General features: G+C 36.9%; 1 protein-coding gene across 1 annotated transcript; it reads right to left on the reverse strand.

The window, feature by feature from the left end:
- Positions 1-46: 46 nt before the first annotated feature.
- On the reverse strand, positions 47-19,541 carry LOC137395008 (zinc finger RNA-binding protein-like). Its single transcript, XM_068081789.1, has 18 exons — positions 19,427-19,541; positions 19,054-19,231; positions 18,695-18,944; positions 14,527-14,765; positions 10,709-10,888; positions 10,437-10,562; positions 10,176-10,296; positions 9,633-9,838; positions 9,416-9,531; positions 7,247-7,469; positions 6,857-7,030; positions 6,530-6,710; positions 5,296-5,396; positions 4,427-4,522; positions 4,234-4,345; positions 3,961-4,058; positions 3,727-3,850; positions 47-287 (listed from the first exon to the last, which is right to left on the reverse strand). The coding sequence occupies exons 1-18, from the start codon at positions 19,474-19,476 to the stop codon at positions 235-237; spliced, it is 2,628 nt and encodes an 875-aa protein (XP_067937890.1). The 5' UTR covers positions 19,477-19,541; the 3' UTR covers positions 47-234.
- Between the last annotated feature and the right edge of the window lie 157 nt (positions 19,542-19,698).

The raw sequence follows: 19,698 nt of genomic DNA on the forward strand, positions 1-19,698 counted from the left end.
ACACATTTTCTGATATACGACAGATGTTACATTTTATTGGTTGCAATGACTAGTTTTAAATTTTATTTTAGTACAACATCTACAGTATCCTGTCCCACATATTGACACATAGGAAAGATCCAAATAAAACAATGAGCTAGAGAAAACCAAAGTAGTAGCACATCTTTATATACAGCCAAGCAGCAGGAGGTATGCAGGTTGGGCATACAATCATGTACCGTCCCTGCTAGTTGATTACTTGTTAGCCTGTGAATCTCCTTCAGTTTTTTCCTTTTTTCCATCACCTCCTGTAGCAAAAAGCCAACTATGCAACTCCAACTAATCCTTAGAGGTTGGGATGTTATTGAGAGGTTATTAGACAATAGGAGGTTATTGGACAGCTACAGTATTTACATACATTAGCAAGCAGCTACCACTTGCTATTCTCAACTGAGCATGCTACTCTCTCAGGAAACCTTATGGAAAATTTTTTAAAGGTTTACTTGCAACAAAATTCAGATTACAGTTATTTGGTATCAAAAGGTTCACCATGTCTTATTCTGCTGCGTTGAAGGTGCAAAATATGTGGAAATGTGATTACAAGCTCAAAAGCGAACAGTTAATCGCAGCCATCACGAAAACGCTGTAGTTTGGACTCACTCTACTTCGATGACGTACCCAAACATTGTGGTTATTGTTTTGACACGTGAAATGAAAGGCCAATAAAAGACTCAATGTAAGACGTTTCGTAGCACTAGTTTATAACAAACACTTCGGGTTCTACCGGAAAGCCAGTATCAAATATAGATGCTCGCTACTTTACAGTTTGTTTCAGCCTGGTCTAATCATCTAGTCGTAATCTGATCATGTGACCAATACTTCTTGCCAAATAGCGCGAAAAAGTTCTGCAGCATTTTTCGACTATCACAGGTGACCAACAGGCTTGTCACGTTTATAAGAGGATGAAATGCACTCCTCCTAGCTAAGTTTAAAAATTGAACGAATTTTTACGGTAGGTTTTGGGATATCAGTGCTCAATGTGACAGCATTACAATGATGATGAAATAGACGCGTAAGGACAATAGACATGGCTTTATTGAATGCGTGAAGTATGTTTGTGAAAATATTTCGACGAATGAGGTTGGATGAATGTGTAACCAGAAGCCATCATATCGCGTTTAACTACGTCCCATTTGAGCTGTTTTGGAAAAAGATTCTACACCGATCTACGACATTTTCGTGATGGCTACAATTAACTGCTGGTTTTTGAGTTTTTAAGGGCTTGTAATCACATTTCCACATATTTGGCACCTACAACACAGCAGAGTAAGACATGGTGAATCTTTTGATACCAAATAATTGTAATGTGAACTTTGTTGCAAGTCAACCTTTAACAACTATTTAAAGCAGTTTGGGCCTTCTATTTATAGTTTATTGTGAATAAAAGATGGTAAATATCCAATATCATTGTCTTCAACTCAAAAGATCCGCAAGCTTGAAGGTAAAGCAGCTTAATGTAAGTAGAAACAAGTCTATAATACAATAACCGAGAGCTATGGTGGTATTTGATGTATTAAAATAATTCAAATACCATCACACCATACCATCATATGTGACCCAGGCAGTCAGAATGTACAATCGTGTTAAAACCACATTTTTGAGTTATTTACAGATTCAAAATCAGCAATATCTGAGGATTTTAATGCAATTTAATTTTTTTAAATCGGATTATATATGCCCAGGTTATGCAAGATTTAGTAAAGAAGGTCTCACGATGAACTATAACTGTTGTTTTGAGTTTAGGCAGGATAAGGTTGCCGATTCATGAATCGTAAATCATGGTATTTGTTTACAAATCAAAATGCCCTAGCAACAGACCACTTAATCTCAACCTATATTGATGAAACCTGGCATTCTACACATTAAAACCCTGAAAAAGACGATGGTCACATTTTTATTTAAATTCTATTGACGGTTGACCTTCCAAAGGTCAGGCTAAGGTCAGCAGTATATGTGGCTAAAAGCTCACCTTCCTGGAGATTTACATTAAAAGGTTATGCTTCAAACTGGGCACTTCTCATCAAGCTATATTGCTGACTGCATATAATGCCAATCCAACGACTTATCAAAATGTTGGAAGTGTATTCAAAATTGTCCATCTATACAGAAGGTCATGGTAAGGTCAACGAAAGGTGACCACAGAAGGCATCAAGATGCGGAAATATCAACCCAACTCATCAAGTGACCATTCAATCTAGAGCTATTTTTATGTAGTTTAACACTCACACATTGTAACACAGAGTACACTGCAGAGATTTATTGTAGCCCATTCAACGGGTTTGCTTGTTATATTAGTGGCAGTTTGTCCCAACACAACCATATCAAATGTGTCCTTCGGTAATCCTTGACACACTTCTAACGAGGCTTATTTGTTTAGATGACATAAAACTAGTGCAGAAGTCATTACATTTGCATCCACTTATTAGTTTGATGTCAACAGCTATAATGGGAAAGTTATCAGCAGTGATAGGCTGATCGTTATTCTCTGTAATTTAATTAATTAGGATGATCGCTGTTACTCTCGTTAGCAGCTACATATTGCGTAAGCAGCTGTATTTTTGAGGTTTCCTTATTATCACAATCCTCATCATCGCTTTCACTATAATCTGAGGCAGCAGACTTAGATTCTAAGTAGAAATACTAAGAATTACATTCTAAATTACACATCTAAATTATTAGCGTCAACTAGCCGTAATTTGTGCGACGGTTTATTTGGTTTTAGCCTGAGGCGTTGAAACAGAAAATGGCTACATACACGTGCCCAGCCGCAATTAAAGTCTATACTTAAGATCTTGGGTTATGACAAATTCCATAGCAACCACCGATATGGGTAGATTTAAATGGCAATTCTGGCTTTATGATTGGCCAGACACGAAAATAAACAAGACCACGTGAAAGAGCAGGGTTGAATGCGCTATAAACCACTGTTTACTAAAATAGTGACGGCGAGTCATATAATAGCATATAGCACGCGTTGCGCTCTATTGTGAACAATCCAATTACCGCACGATTGTACATTCTGACTGCCGGGGTCACATATCGTATTTGATGTATTAAAATAATTCAAATACCATCACATCATACCATCATATCGTATTTGATGTATTAAAATAATTCAAATGGCATCTCGTTCTGGATAGAGTTCCCATCAAATACACAGAAGAATATATCTTATCAAGAATGTCAGGTGTTCTCAAAACTAGACATACCTGAGGCTTTGTCAAACACTAGCCAGGTCACCAATGAAATTTCTAACAATTACTATTAGCACGGCAAATTGTAAAACAAGCCACGACTGAAAGTAATCAATGATAGGTTCTACCAGGAAAAAACTACCAGGATCTCAGTTGGAAAATAATTTTTATGCATTACTAATAATTTGTATGACAACTAGCGATTAACGATAAATTTATTGAAAATTTTTTATCGTACAATCGTTATTGGGACAAAACTTTACAACAAATCTTATGAGTTCATGAGATAAATCCTTGATTCTCTAGCAGCAATATCGGCAGTAAACACCCAAATTTGAGACTAAAGGTAGACAATGAGTTGAACTAGTAAATTCAACCATCTTGTTTTGGTGACAGAAACTGCATGCGAGTCAAATGCGTTCAGTTGGCTCATAGTGACCCAACTCTAGCTGAGAATATTATTTCCTTGCAGCATCAAATTTGCTACTCTTACCGCCTTCTTCATCCAGGGAGTTGAATGGCCTTTTCCTTGCAGCCATTGAACGATCTTCTGGCTTCAACACATCAATGTCTAATATCTTGTGTATCTTATTGAATGCTATTAGACGGACACACATCTACAAAGTGACAATCGCGTTAATCTGAGCCACATTTAGCCCACCTTAAAATACACATACATGTAACTATTATTAGTATCACGACTGTCGGTAAAGTTATCTCTACATACCTGCGCATAACTAGTGAGATTCTCTCTTGACTGAATGTTAAGAGAAGCAAAGGCATCAACTGGGTCTTTCTCACAGGGATCGGATAGACCTGGCCCATCTGTAATTAGATATACAGAGATAATACAAGAGAACCACCATAATATATCACCAAATACCTATGACCGGTTTTTCATGTTTCGCCATTTTGTACCTCTGTACTCATTCACATAGAGAAAACAACTCACAAACTTGACGATATAAATTATTCTTAAAAGTAAAACAAACGTACATACCTGGAAGTATGAGGCCTGAAGCCAAACTTTCAAAAAACCTTCTCAGAGCATCACCAGGTCCCATAGGAGAGACAGCTGTTGACATGCATCTCTCCAGGAGCAGCTCCATCGCCTAACACATAGACAACAAAGCTATAAACTGAATTTAAGTAGCGAACATGTCCATCGTGAAATTCAATAACGCTATACTAACCCATTGAGATATACAGGCAAATTTTTCTTCCCTACAACGTAGCTCCTTGAGAATTCGCAGCAATAGGACGCAGGATGGAATGACACTCGCTCTAGCCTGAAACACACCAATAGTAGCCACACTGACAAACTGGTCGTGTGTAGCTTATTACATTATATTACATTGACACTTTCCAGCCTCATGGTCAAATACTTTGCCATTGATTGGCCCACACACCATTAGCTAGAATGGCTACAGCCAATCGTATTCTGTTCCCCATCTATCGGTCTAAACAGTTGGTTGTTGATAATGGTGTTATGTGATGAGTAGAGGGACTGGACATCCTTTTTACATAACAATCTAATATGATACACCAAGTTTATCATCTTAAAGGCTACTGGATATCCGCATGCCACGTGACATAGCTTTGAGAGAAACCACATTAGTGTTCACATTATCAACAATCACAAGTTTTAACCTAACAATGGTGGCACATTATGAGCAGTAGTGAAATCATTTCTGTGTCAGCTCAGCTGTATATATCAGTGATATCATACATAAGATAAACATATCTGTATTAGTGACTGCTAATGAAAGAACCCAAAGAGGTTGGCACCTGCTGGGAAAGACACAGGCGTGGAGCTTCTGAGAACAACAGACAAATTGATTTCACTACTTGCTAATCTCTACTAAAATTGCTTCCAACTAAAACATAAGGCTGCAAAGTTTTCATATCCAAAATTCTAGAGCATCCTAAGCAAGGCAGCATTAGGAAATGGTGTGAGAGTAGTCTCAATGGGAAGACTATTAAGTGCCTCGCACAACTGCTCCACACTTCCTCCATCCTACCAAGCTTGAGAAGCCATTATGTAATACATAAAGAGCCAAACCTGGAACCACTTGGCGTGCCGAAGTGCAGCCAATGCGTCGAGACATTTTTGCTTGTCCAGGAGATCAGCTGTGTTGACTACCGCACTAGTATTCGTTTGTTCTACAGAGCACCGTAACCATGATATCAACACTCTCGGACGGGTGTTTGATCGCAGTGGGACACCAGCCAGCCATGATGGCTAGCCAAGTGCCACCGGCTAGCGTAACACAAACACATGATGTGTCCATGTATAGCTAATGGCCTAGCCACCTGATCAAAAATCCTTCCAACATCTGTGCACTTCGCTGCATGGACAGCGGGTGTAAACAGAGAGACAGAATAACCTGGAGTGAAGAGCATAATCAGGCAGCATACATGTTCAACACATGGTTAGAGTATGATAGCAAGCATTGGCAAGCAAGCGTGATGATGAGGAAGACTGGAGAGCACATGGTAATTCCCTTAATATTAAAATATGCAGGAGACATAGTGACACAGATGTTTAGCTTCAGGCCTATCCAGAAAGAATGAAACGCCTAACCTAAATTTGCCATTTCAATTCTATCCCTACACATCTTTCTACACATCAAAGAAGATCGGAAACAAAACATAATTTGGGTACGTGTGGATGGCGAGAACATCAGCGACTAGTTGAGTGGTTATCCATTTTGCAACAAAGCGACCAGGCAATGTGTTTGGTTACTTCCAATTTGCTGAATCCACTTATACCTAATGATAAGTTTTTCATAGGTAAACATACCTTATTTTGCATGAACATTTCTCGATTGTAAAACAACTCAGTGTCGACCTCTAAACCACTAGATCCGCTGAGAGCTAGCTATGTTACTGAGTTGTGGAGTAGCAAAGCTAATTGAATAGGCGTACAATAAGGTAAAAATGAATTTGCATCGTGCGAAAAACAACGACATTCGCACGCTACAGACCATTAGCACTTGCTGTATAACAATCAATCAATATCTGTAGAAAGGTGTGTGGGTATGACTGAGTAGCTCAGTCATATAATATACAATGGCATATGCATACTGTACACTTGTGGCTTCCGAAGTCCTTCAAGGTTAATAAACGCATACGTGGCAACGTGCTTTACAAAAAAATAGCAACTCAGAATATGAAGAGAAATTATGCCCACTTTAGTAAATGCAGACTCGTGATTCAGCTACTCCACGCAGTGCCCTACTAAAAACTTAGCAAACTAGCGGCTACGGACATACGGACATACGACGAGACAGTACCTGGAGCAGCTGTGTCTCCTTCGATGGTAGCAGTAGACTTCTGATCAGTTAGAACGTTTTCCCTCATGAGTGGAGATGTGAGAAGAAGTGAGCACCTTGTAGCCGGTGCCTTAGTGTTTGTAACAACGATAGCAGCATCCTTCACACTTATAGTCACTGTGAACGACTCTTCTGAGACTTCCTGCGCAGGAAAAAGGGAACACGACTCTTAAACATTCAAGCTATCGCACACTTACATGATTCTATCCTGTTAAGTGGCAACGCAGCCATAACAAAAGGTTTCAAGTATAAGACAATAGAGAAGATTAGCATGGCAAAAGCTTCTACCTTTAGCTTGGCAGGCAAGATCTGATGGACTTTGGTAAGGAGAGCCTTGCACGGCTTCTCAGTACACAAGACAACAAGCTCAATGTTGAGGTTACCGCTAAGCAACAGGCCCTTGGACAAGTCTCCAATCCTCATCACACCCTTCATTTGACGGATCTCTTTGCCATCAGCATCCTAACCATAAAAGCAACACTTCCATAGAGCCCATATAGTATAAAAAGGTAATAACAAAGATACAAATAACTAGATTTTCTTTAGGATTACTGGTCTTTTAGACGATATTGATACATTAAGACATTCACAATGTCAAGAGAAGTGAAATGGTACATAGTACATCTTATAGCAGAACCACTAACGCATTGGTGATGCTAGCAATGTATAGGAAGCAACCTTTTTGGCGGGCCCGCCCTCCTCATGCAGGACATCAGACACTAGCTTTAGAGACTTCTCACAGGCCGTAACCATCGTCTGTATGGCCAGAAGCTCCTCTTCCGAAGGATATATAGTAGCGTGTTTGGCTACTATATGCCTATCATTGAACGTCTCAATCCTGTCCGAGTAATTCTCGCTGAATCCTGGTGGTTGCTGGAAGAATCGGTCTTGCTCGAGCATTCTAGCAATAGCCAGGAGAAAGTTAAGTCAACTTGGACAGTCTATCTGAGTGTGCATGAACCCCACAGACAACTAAACTGATGGTCAACTGTGAAATAGTAGCGACAAGCACTAATGGAGGTAAGATAGACGTGGAGAATGGAATGAAAACATATGTCAGCTATGGCCTCCCAAACCTACAGTGTAGGACTGCGCAGTTTTCATTTAAATTCTAGTTACCAACTTTTTGTCTAAAATATTTTACAATAATATACACCTTTAATGTAAGTATTTCGTATGAACAGCTATATGTGCAAGTATTTTGTATACAGTCATTAGTGTAAGTATTTTGTATACAGTCATTAGTGTAAGTATTTTGTGTACAGTCATTAGTGTAAGTATTTTGTATACAGTCATATGTGTAAGTATTTTGTATTCAGTCATTAGTGTGAGTATTTTGTATACAGTCATATGTGTAAGTATTCCGTATACAGTCATATGTGTGTGTATTTTGTATACAGTCATGTGCGTGTGTAATTTGTATATAGTCATGTGTGTGTATTTTGTATACAGTCATGTGTGTGTAATTTGTATACAGTCATATGTGTGTGTATTTTGTATACAGTCATATGTGTGTGTATTTTATATACAGTCATATGTGTGTGTATTTTGTATACAGTCATTTGCGTGTGTAATTTGTATATAGTCATGTGTGTGTATTTTGTATACAGTCATATGTGTGTGTAATTTGTATACAGTCATATGTGTATTTTGTGTACAGTCATATGTGTAAGTATTTCGTATACAGTCATATGTGTGTGTATTTTGTATACAGTCATATGCTTGTGTAATTTGTATATAGTCATGTGTGTGTATTTTGTATACAGTCATATGCGTGTGTAATTTGTATACAGTCATATGCGTGTGTATTTTGTATGCAGCCATATGTGTAAGTATTTTGTATATAGTCATATGTGTAAGAATTTTGTTTATAGTCATGTGTGTGTGTAATTTGTATATAGTTATATGCATGTGTATTTTGTATACAGTCGTATGTGTGTGTATTTTGTATACAGTCATATGTGTGTGTGTATTTTGCATGCAGTCATATGTCTGTGTATTTTGCATGCAGTCGCTATCTACTTCATATCAGACATGACCGAGCACTTGAGGCATTATTTAACAGTATTGCATTAAGTGAAAATCATATGGTGATGTTTTGATAATAATTGCATAGCCTATGGTCGACATAATTCTTATTATTTTTCCAACGGCTTTGAAACCCATCAAATATGGTTCTAAAACATTGTGAATGTCTTTACCTTTTATCATTTGTCATATTTTGATATAAAAAAATGACTGCTTATTAGACATTAGAATGAAATTATAACTTTATTGTCTTTTATTCAATATATTTACATATTTACAGAGGTGACGGACAGCTCAAATATCTTTGTTTAGAATGAACCTCATCAAATCTTATTATACCCCTTCACAAGCCTCCTTACCACCAACTGTTACCGCTACTGCAAAACCAAAAACAGTTAATCTTTTACCCAAGGTACTAGAACTTTCTTTCATCAGTTTTTAGCCTAATGTGCAGTCATAACATCTTGAATGTCAAGTCAACATTTTTAAAATCTTTAAATGGCATATAATTAATTTAAAAGAGAATTGTTGCAGCTATTACAAAAGAAACATCAAAATTTTTGGAAATAGTAATTTATATGCTGGCCACTTTAACAAAATGACATATATATATAAGTGAATTTACTGAAAGATAATCTAGGATTGTAATGATTTTGTAGGCATTTTATTTAGCATCTGATTGGTTAAAGGCGGAATATCTTCGTGCGAAGCACTGAAACGACCCATATTGATCAACAGCCTTGCAAAATAGTAAACTGTTGCCTGCCATCACAGAGGAAATACATTGTACATGTAAATGCCAGCTACAATTCAAGATACCTGATCTCACTGATGGCAGCCATATCCTCCTCATGCTGTCGCCTTTGCATGTCTCTTATGTTTTTGACACGATCTCGGTCAGCCTGCACCCTCTTCACCTTTGTGTTGGCCTTCATCTATAAAAGCATATCCAGCTGCCAAAATATGTTACACCGCATACAAGACTTTGTTGCATTACCACTTTAAATGCATGTAAATAGACGCTGAATTCACACACCTCAACCACCAAATTAGGATCAACCTTCTTCTTGTAGTTGGTCCTGTGGCGCCTGCCCTTCATGTGCATGTTCTTTGCATTCGGGTCATTAAACTTGCAGTCGCAGAGCTTGCAGAAGAAGGTCACAAGCTTACCGGTAGCATCAAACGTCTCTTCGATGTACTCATTACCAACTGGTTGGATAGCCTTCTCTCCGGGAAGCAACACTAGCGGTAAATACAAACATAGATATCCCGCGTGTGCATAAAGGTACAGCGACCCCTCAGTACTTTACATCTTAACCTTTCAATCCTTCAGAGCATCACAGTACATGCATGTACACAGAGGTAGTATAGTAACTCACAGGTTTTATTATGAAAAGCGGACCAACAATTTTGCTACTGCTAACACTTACCTCAAACTCCTCGTAAATCCGCAAGCAGCTTCACCATTCAAAGCATGATGATAACATAAATCCTCAAAGTAACAAAGTATTACATAAATGAAGAGAGGTCATGTTCTCACTCTTCTCCCTACATAAAAAATGATATTTAAGCTACTCACTGTCATCCTCTGCATCAGCAGCTGTGGTAGAGTTAGACTTCTCCTCCTTAACATCCCCTCCTGGTAGTGAGCGCAGCACCGTCCCTGAGACAAACTTAATACCAGCAGCGTTAGCCGCCACCTACAAGACAAAAGCAAGAGCTGAACAAGACAAGAGTTCAACAAGACAAGAGCTCAACAAGACAAAAGCAAGAGTTCAACAACTTATCAGCCAACTGAAAAGCAATAAATACATCTTTCAACTTTCAATGGCCAACTTACGGTTTTCTTAGCAGCAACTCCCGGTTTATTAGCCTTGACTTCGGTGGTTTTTCCATCCTCTGCTGTAACTATCGTAGGGGCTGTAGAGGGAATATGTTTGCCTAATCTCTGATGTAAGTTGAGAGTCTACAAAAATCAAGAGTAAAGAAGATACGAACAAATAGGAAATTACAATCAACTGCTTCAAACTTGACAATGTCCTGAATGATCAATGGGAAGCAGTGATTTTTGGTAACATCGAATCTGACAGCTATCTCTGTCATTATAATGACCTTCTGGTGCTTAGCGCCCCGAATGTGAGCAGTGTATGCATCCGTCCCAGTGCAAGAGACGTCACAGAGGTCGCAGCGGAGCTGACTCTGACCAGACCTCATGTTAGTTGGAGGATTGCCTGCTTTTTGTTGTGCCTCCTTCTTCTTGTGCTTTTGGCCTTCTAAATGCTCCTTATAGGTCTGTAAAATAGCATAATTTCGTTTCCTTTGATAGTTGAAAAGAGAAAAGCAGTTTTTGTACTGCAGCAATATGCTATAAGAACATGACTTCACTACGAAGCAATGTCAGCACTGAAATAGCTACGCAGACGCCACATTGAATAAACCACTACTATATTATTGTGCAACATCCCAAACTGTTTATGAGCAGTTAATAAACATTTGTGGAAGCCAATAGTGTAAAATTACACGGACAAAACACATTCAACTATCATATGAAAGTTTTTAAAGATGTCAAAAGTATATGTACATGTATTTTGTGAGAATGGTTATGAGACAGACAACTTCTATTTTAATCAAAAAAAATTTCCTCGTAAAATATATTATAATCATTCAGCATGATTGCATGTATCAATGACAAATGCAAATTATAGTCAGTTTAATAATGTAGCTGAGTACCCACATGTTACCAAAGATTTTATGCCATGGGAAATGGATTTAAATGAGGCCTCCCTTTACAACTTAGTTTAGAAGAGCCTACTCTTTGTCACAAAAAGACTACAACCAATATCAGTAGGATACATTATTACCAAACCTAATTTTTTCAAGTCTATTCTGTAGAGCAGCTGTACTTCTATAGTCAATAAAGATTATTACTGTTCAATTCTCAATTGTTTTTATCAAACTATTTAATCAAACTTATCAAACTTTTTATCAAACTCATAATTTTAGCTGAACTAGAAATATGAACAATAATACACTACGAACACTGATATGAAGCATTGTGTAGTCAGAAATAAACAATTGAACAGACAATCTGATAAAGGGCAGACCAAGGAAGGCCAAATCTAAATTTTGTTTGGGCATACTGTAAAACCTTTATTTGAATGCCACCTTCATTTGAACGCCACATTCATTTGAACGCCACCTTCATTTGAGCGCCACCTTCATTTGAACGCCGCCTCCATTTGAACGCAGCCTTCATTTGAATGCGGCCTTCATTTGAACTCCACTTTGATTTGAATACCACTTCCATTTTAATGCCAGCTTGATTTGAGGCCAACTTTATTTGAGCGACACATTTATTTAAGCATCACCTTTATTTGAACGCCACCTTTATTGGAACGTCATTATGGAAGAAGGCTTAAAAAATACAGCGCCACCCTTTAATTGAATGACACCTTATTTGCCCGCAACTTTGACATTATTTGATCTTTACGCTACCATAATAGAAAATGATACGTAAAACAGTGTCCACAAAATGGTACTCATAATAACTTGGTAACATCAAGAACAATTTATTCTTTCATTGTTGCTGTAGGGGTTGCCTTGATTTTAGTGATAGTTTATCTGAGAAGATCGATCGTCACAATCATCAGAACTACACTCTTATTCGAAGTCATTAATATCTAAATCATATCCATTGTTTTCAAATTCGTTCATGTGGTTTACAATCTGACCTGAAAACTTTAAAACGGCTGCAACACAATGTAGTAATTATGAGAACCACTGACGCCTTTATATAATTCATTATAAACTACTTGGAGATGGCTACAAAATGCCTATGTAATTGCAGATATTCTAAACAAGTTGTAGGCCTAGAGAAAAATCCACTGGAAATTTATAAGCATTTGCACTCCAAATATATCGGTTATTAAAGCACAAATAGTTGCCAAGAAAGCTAGTATAGAAACCCAAGATAATTCTCTGAAAATTTGTTCTGCAAGGTAAAGATACATGCACAAGAATAAGTTACTCCCTCTCCTTGAACAAATTTAGATGAGAAACAAATGAATGACGTTTTCAAACTTACCTTGTAGATGTTTCTAGAGACTAAGAAATTGTGTTAAGAAGAGTAAAGGTGAGCATAGCATTGAGGAAGTTAAGCTAGTGAGTTTTTGAATAAGTTGGAGAAATGTATCTCAACATAGCGCTGACCATAGTATTGTTAAAAAGGTAGCAACACATTGTTTTCTTTGACAGAATATTGATGGAATTTAAAGAATAGAGAAAGCATAATATTATTATGCTTTATTAGTTATCTTGAGGTGTTGACTGATGTTCTAAAACAAGAATCAAGGAGATTGACCCACTAGAAGCTGAGATATAGCCAGCCAAACACAGGTCTACCTAATAAAGAATCAGAGGAAAACCCTTTGAAAATCCCGAGAACTGTGACGTATGAAATCGACTTAATGGTCATGTGCCGGAGTTGCGCACCCTTACCGCCGTTACGTATAATGATTGTTTTGGCTACGAGATGTGAAACGCTTCTCGCGATAGTAAATAATTTACAGACTAGCTCTGGTTTCTCAGGAAAATCAAGCAAACATTGTGTGGTAAAGGCATTTGCCCACGACCCCTCGCCATGATTTTTCAAAACAGAAGAGCAGATTTTGACTATTGTGCTTCAAATTTTAACTCGATCTCCACGGATATGCTCCGAAGATCCTCTGTTCAACGAACGGTGCGTGTATAGTCTATATGCGACATCCGCGATTTGCAGTTTGTTCTGAATAAGAAATGGGAATGTGACTTTTTGTTCATTCATCATTTTTCTACTATGTATCTACTGCAGCATTCAGTTGATTTTCATGATTATCGTCACTATTAACAGACTGTAAGTTCACTACAGCCATAATTTTAAAAAGAATAACTTGACCGTGCTGCTCTTGCTGTAAGAGAAGAAAACGATAACTTTTGATTTGATTTTTTTATTGATCTATTATGTTATCTATTATTATTTTTTATGATTAATATAATAATCATAATGCATATTATACAAAATAATAATATAACTGCGTATAGAATAAATGATGTAACTAATATAATTTGTAGAAAATTCCAAATGATAACCGAGATTGATGATTGATTTAATTGATTCCATTTATTAGCTATAGTTAAAAAAATCTGAACAACGCTAAAGATGAGTTTGAATAGGGAAGCTAAGTAGGAGAACAACAAAACTGAGCTGAACTAGCAAGATAGCGAAATGTTGCGAAATAATAGATGCGTGTAATTATTTTATGCTAAAACTAATCTACGCGTCAGAGGGACTGGTTCGGAATTCTCAGAGCAATGATTGTTAGGCCCAATTTGATTGTTCTATATTGCCAGGGATTAAACCAATTAAAACGCCGTGATTGTTATAGGAGAGCGCATTAGTTGGCTTAATTGACCAATGGCACACAAGTCGATTTCATACGTCATATATTGATGATTACCAAAACACTTATGTTTTTTGGTAGACCTGTGTTTGGCTGGCTATATCTCAGCTTCTGGTTGGTCAATCTCCTTGATTCTTTTTTTAGAACATCAGCCAACACCTCAAGATAAATAATAAAGCATAATAATATTATGCTTTCTCTATTCTTTAAGTTAAATTGTTTGAAGACAAAATAATCTTATAGTTTTTTCTAAATATTAATATTAAAGTAAACAGCCTGTATTAAGGCAGTTATCTCACGAGACAATATTAGACACTGACAACTAATCCAAACATCTATAGCATCAAGGTAATCTGACTGGTAAATAAAGGCAGTGAGCTAACTATGGTAGCTGGCAGGTTGTAACAGGTTGCATTGGACCAACATAACACAATTGAATTCTGAACAAGCCAAGGCGCAAGAAAGTTTTATGTCTATGACGATAGATATTACCTGAGGCCCTGCACAGCTGATCTTACAGACTTCACAGTAAAGGCTCTGCACAGGATTAAGATTAGGGGCCTTTTTACGATAGCCTCCTCCTGAAAATCCCCCTCGAGCAACACCAACGGACTTGCGCTGCTGCACGAATCCAGTATTATTTTCTTTTTTTGTCCAGTTGGAAGTGTTGTTTGTTGTCTGTTTCTGGTTGTAATAACTGCTCGCAGCTGAGTACAGAGCAGCATCATAGCCTGAAGAGAGAAAAACTACTAATATTTCTTCACTTTGTATATAAGCAATGCAACGCATGTAAATACAGTGAAACTCGGATAACTCGCCCTCGGATAGCTCGAACACATGGTTCACTCGAATGGATTTGTTTGGTCCGTTTCTACGCAATGATAAATTGCTTTAGATAACTCGACCTTGACTTCGTTAACTCAAAACAGTTTTTGCCCAACGGCTACCGAGACAGTTGTTATCGCTTTAGAATATCACTTTATTCCAAGCCATAGAGATAAACATCAACTTTTAGTAGTTCTTAGGCGTCATTATTAACACTATCGGCAAAATGTTTTCGTTAACGACTGTTCTAAAGGTTTGCCAAAAATCAAATTTTAGTTAACATCCGCTTTGGGATGCAAACAGCCCTTCGAAAGCAACGAAAGCGAGGTAAACTTCGAATAAAATTTAAAAAAAATGGCAAAATTGGTTTCTGTTAAAATGCTCAAAAAAAAAAAAATTACGTCTTTTGTCTGAGTGTTTCAACCGCGATCAAGTTTTGCCTATTTTAACCTGAAAACGTCCTGGCAATCACATAATCTAAAACAACAAACAAATCTCAAGTAATAGGAAAATATTTATACTTTCTGATAAAAATTATAAAAACATAACATGAGAGGCTATTTAATTTGCAACAAGCAATCTATGCTTTTGATTTATATATAGTTTGCATATGTACACGTATCTACCAATAAATACATGCACTTGTGACACTGCTCTCATAACTTGAACACTCTGATAACTCGAACACTTTCTCTCGGTCCTGTGAAGTTTGAGTAAGCCGAGTTTCACTGTATATATATACGGCAAATTCAAATGTAGTCCATTTTTAATCCTACGTAACCGAATTGACCTAAATTATGAAATGAGTGCCTTTCGAAGGCAAATTGAGTTTATGGGAGAAGTAATTGAAAATCACATTATACATCATTGTTAACAAACACCCATATTCATAGCTATAGATTTAATAAAACGACCACTCGTTGTTTTAGGTTATTTAAATTCAACCAGTGAATAGCTCAATTCAGGTGCTTGCGCTTTTAGCAAATTAGAAGTGAAATTAATTATATGCAAGTTATTCTAACAAACGGGTATGAATGGCTGTGGGAGCAACTACAATATCTAGTCTGATGTGAAAACCAGAAACTGCAGGAAGTCGCTCCAATCTATGAATGTTACTTACTCCATACATGTAAGCACCAGAATCTCCCCCACTATTCACTAGGCGGACTGACCCAACCATTTTGTGCGTACCCCCATCTAGCTAACCCTTTCACAGCAACAAATGAGCTCTGATGACAAGTTTATTCTATTATTTGTACCATAAACATTTACTAAATGTGCATTGAGAGACCAAAATATTTACCTATACATTGATATATTTTGTTAGCAGTCACTATATATGTAGATCTCATTATTAGAGCATGCAATTATTTTGAGCTAGAAGTTCTTTTCACGTTTCTAAAGTTGAATAATTTTTGATTTTTATTGATATATTTAACAATGTTAGACAAAAGTTCATCGGAATGATTCATGTTTGCTACAGTTTTCAGCAAAAACTGACTCTTTATACAATAGAAATGGAGCCAGGAGCGTCTCCTGGTTGCAGGCCCAGTTTAGATACCGCTCATGGGGTTATCAAACGGTATGTTACAAATTTGCAAATTTATAAAGTAAATAATAATTTATCAAATGTTAAACATAGACATACAACAGCAAGCGACATACAAGCAATGCTTAAAATAATTGCAGGACCTAAAATAAAACTATTTGAATAAATTTATTTCATATCGTCAGCTTCTGCACTGCAGCTACAAGTATCAGTCCGCTGTCGCTTTTATTCATTTCACCTTGTTTTGAATTTCCCAGTTCATGTTCACTGCCCTCACCCCTAAAATCTTTTCAACTGCTGAACCAGCGATAATTAAATTGTCAGCCAAGTTAGTATTTATTTTGGTTGTCCTGAATAGCTTTACGAAAACCAACTGTTATAAACGGGCAGAGCATCTTATCTGTGTTAAGCCCTAAGAATAGCTTTATAGTAGCACGGGCTACACCGGGTTAACGAAAGCTGAAAACCGGTTGCTTTAATGAATTTACTCGCAAATTTTTGAGCTGCGTCTTGAAGACGTGAGAGGACAACTCCCATTTTCGGCCACAGCCTAGAACTTTCCTCCCATAAATCACAATCCTTGGGAGAACCCTGGTATCAGGCATCATGTACATCAGACACAAATGATTTAAATGCATGACAATTAGATGTTTACGGGCCTCATAATCCTTACATTACAAATTTATTAAAATATTGCGAACCAAGAACAGCTATTTTAAGCCGCGATACTCAACTGTCATGGGTTTGCAAAACCATCTTCAAGAATCTTAAAGGCTAACTGACGGCACAAAATACTACTGCTTTTACAGTAGCAGATAACATTACATATTGGGGTATGATTAATAGTTGTACCAAATTTTGATACAAATACCAAGTTTTATCAACATTATCAAGTCATAAAACTGAGTTCACCATAGCAAGTTGATGGTGGACAAAAAGAGTTGTGATCTTTACTAATTATTGACCGCAAACAGCTGCGACACTATATAATTATATTAATATAATTATATTAAATCGCTGGTGTTTTAAACTAATGCATCTAAAATTGTTCATTCAAAATCCCTACTCAAGAAGGCATAGTTTGTGTAATATAGGTTTTAAACAGAAGACTTCTGTGAATAGCCAATTTTTTAGACATGGGAAGAAAGAATTTCTAGCACACTCCACAATATGATACGCATAAGCTGATTAGTGTAATCCTATAACCACTGCTCGGAAATCAATATGAAATGTATAAATACAGCATAAATTATTTTGCTATTTGTGGAATCTGCTTCAACCTTGCATTATAATCATCTGCCATGTTGGGTACAACAAGTAGCGTGGCAACTAGATTAAGGAAAATGTTTTACAATGGTGATTAGAAGCACTTTTGTCTCGCATTCACACATTGGCCAATGGTTGACACTGACATGGTACATCTGTTTTGTCGAAAAACTGACCTCAACATGTCACAGCTTGGAATTTGCATCACGAGGGTTTTTGTTTCCAAAACTTATTTTTTGTTTTCTCAACATCAAAACCATTGCTAAAAATGAAATATTCCGATTATATATATATTATTATAAATAGATGTAATTTTAAAATGCTGTCAGTTAACCTTCTACGTAGTCTCTGTTATGACCAGTTTAAATATATCCATTAGCGTAAACGAGGTTAAACACCCAACTTGTTTAATAACCCACAGTTGTAAGACAACAACCAATTATTGATATAATACCCATTGAGCCAGATTAATTCTCTCTGTATGACATTCTACAAAGTATGAACTATAAAAAACATTGCCCATAGTAATATTTGATGGTGTACAAGTAATCATCAAGTCCATATGCTGTTGAAGACAAATTTTAAACAGTAATAAAAGTGTAATAAAAGAGGAACAATACAATGGGGAGGGGAATAAGAAAAAAAGACAAGCAGATAATATTTTTAGCTCAACCTAAAAAATTGTGAGTTCAGACAAAAATAAATGAATGAAAAAATGGACTTATAAATAAGGTTTTTAGTCAATCTTCCGAGCAAGTCAGAAAACAACAAATTTTTGTCATATTCTGATGCTTTATGTTATTCTATACAGAATAATAGTTCACGATTAAATTTTGTTTACATACACTGGGATGGATTGCCTCAGGTTATGCTAATAAAACTTTTAGATTTATTTTCAGCTGACAGCTCCATAATTTTATTCCACCAGAGGACCTTTATAAATGGATGTATGTACACAGACATTTCTATAAAATATTTAGATGTTTTAGAAGCAAATGAAAGCAGACATTTGATACTTACTGCTGCTAGTGCCACTATTAGGAGCCGATGCAACTTGAGTAGAGGTGTAGGAGGCAGCTGCTGGTTGGGGTGTTGAGTAGGCCGCCTGACTTGCATTGCTCACATATCCGTAATTGGCTGCAGGTTTGGCCACTGCAGCAGCAACATTGCTGACTGTTCGAGCTGCAGTAGATCCATATCCACCACTATAAGTTGACTTTACCTGTACAGCTTGATATTGAGGAGTCACTGCCACAGTAACAACTGCAGCCTACAACCAATAATTAGTTGATTTGTGTTAAATTTATAAAATAACTCTTAATTAAATGAATAGTTTTACAAATAGTTTTTAAAATATATTATACCCTCTATAAACTCACAGGTCTAGGAGCAGCGGCTGGTGCAGTGTAAGCATAGGCCGTATGCCCAGCAGATTCGTAGGCTGCTGGATACTGGGCTGCATTACGTGTGGCTGCTGCAGCCGCTGGAGTCGCTGCATAGGTTGGGGCTGCTGGAACGTAGGCCGTCTGTGCAGGCGCATACGCTGAAGGCTGTTGGCTGAAATTGGGATATTTACATAAATTTAAAAAAAATTAGTCAAACAACATACAAAAGTTATAAAGAAGTTTTAAATAACTACAAAATTAGTTGGGAACGAAAATTAGAACTACTATTAGCTTGGCATTAATCAAGCGTTTAAATATATCACATTACTATTGTATATGTTACAAAAAACGCAAATAGTAATCTTACGTATATTGCGTGACAGGAGTACTGAACCCAAAGTAATTATGCTGAGCCATGTGAGTATAATAACGTAAATGAAATTCAACAAAAAATAGGCACGAGCCAATTCGGACCGGCACAAGCCGAAGATAGCCGAATGTGAATATTTACGAAGTTGGTATCTACAGTACTAGTACGTGTGTATTTAGGAGTGTTCACTAAAAGAATTTATCGATGTCAATGACGCGAAGTTATTTGCAGAAGGCGCTGAATTATACCTAGTGAACAAGGAGATATTG

Source organism: Watersipora subatra, chromosome 4 (assembly GCF_963576615.1).
Source record: "Watersipora subatra chromosome 4, tzWatSuba1.1, whole genome shotgun sequence".
NCBI lineage: Eukaryota > Metazoa > Bryozoa > Gymnolaemata > Cheilostomatida > Watersiporidae > Watersipora > Watersipora subatra.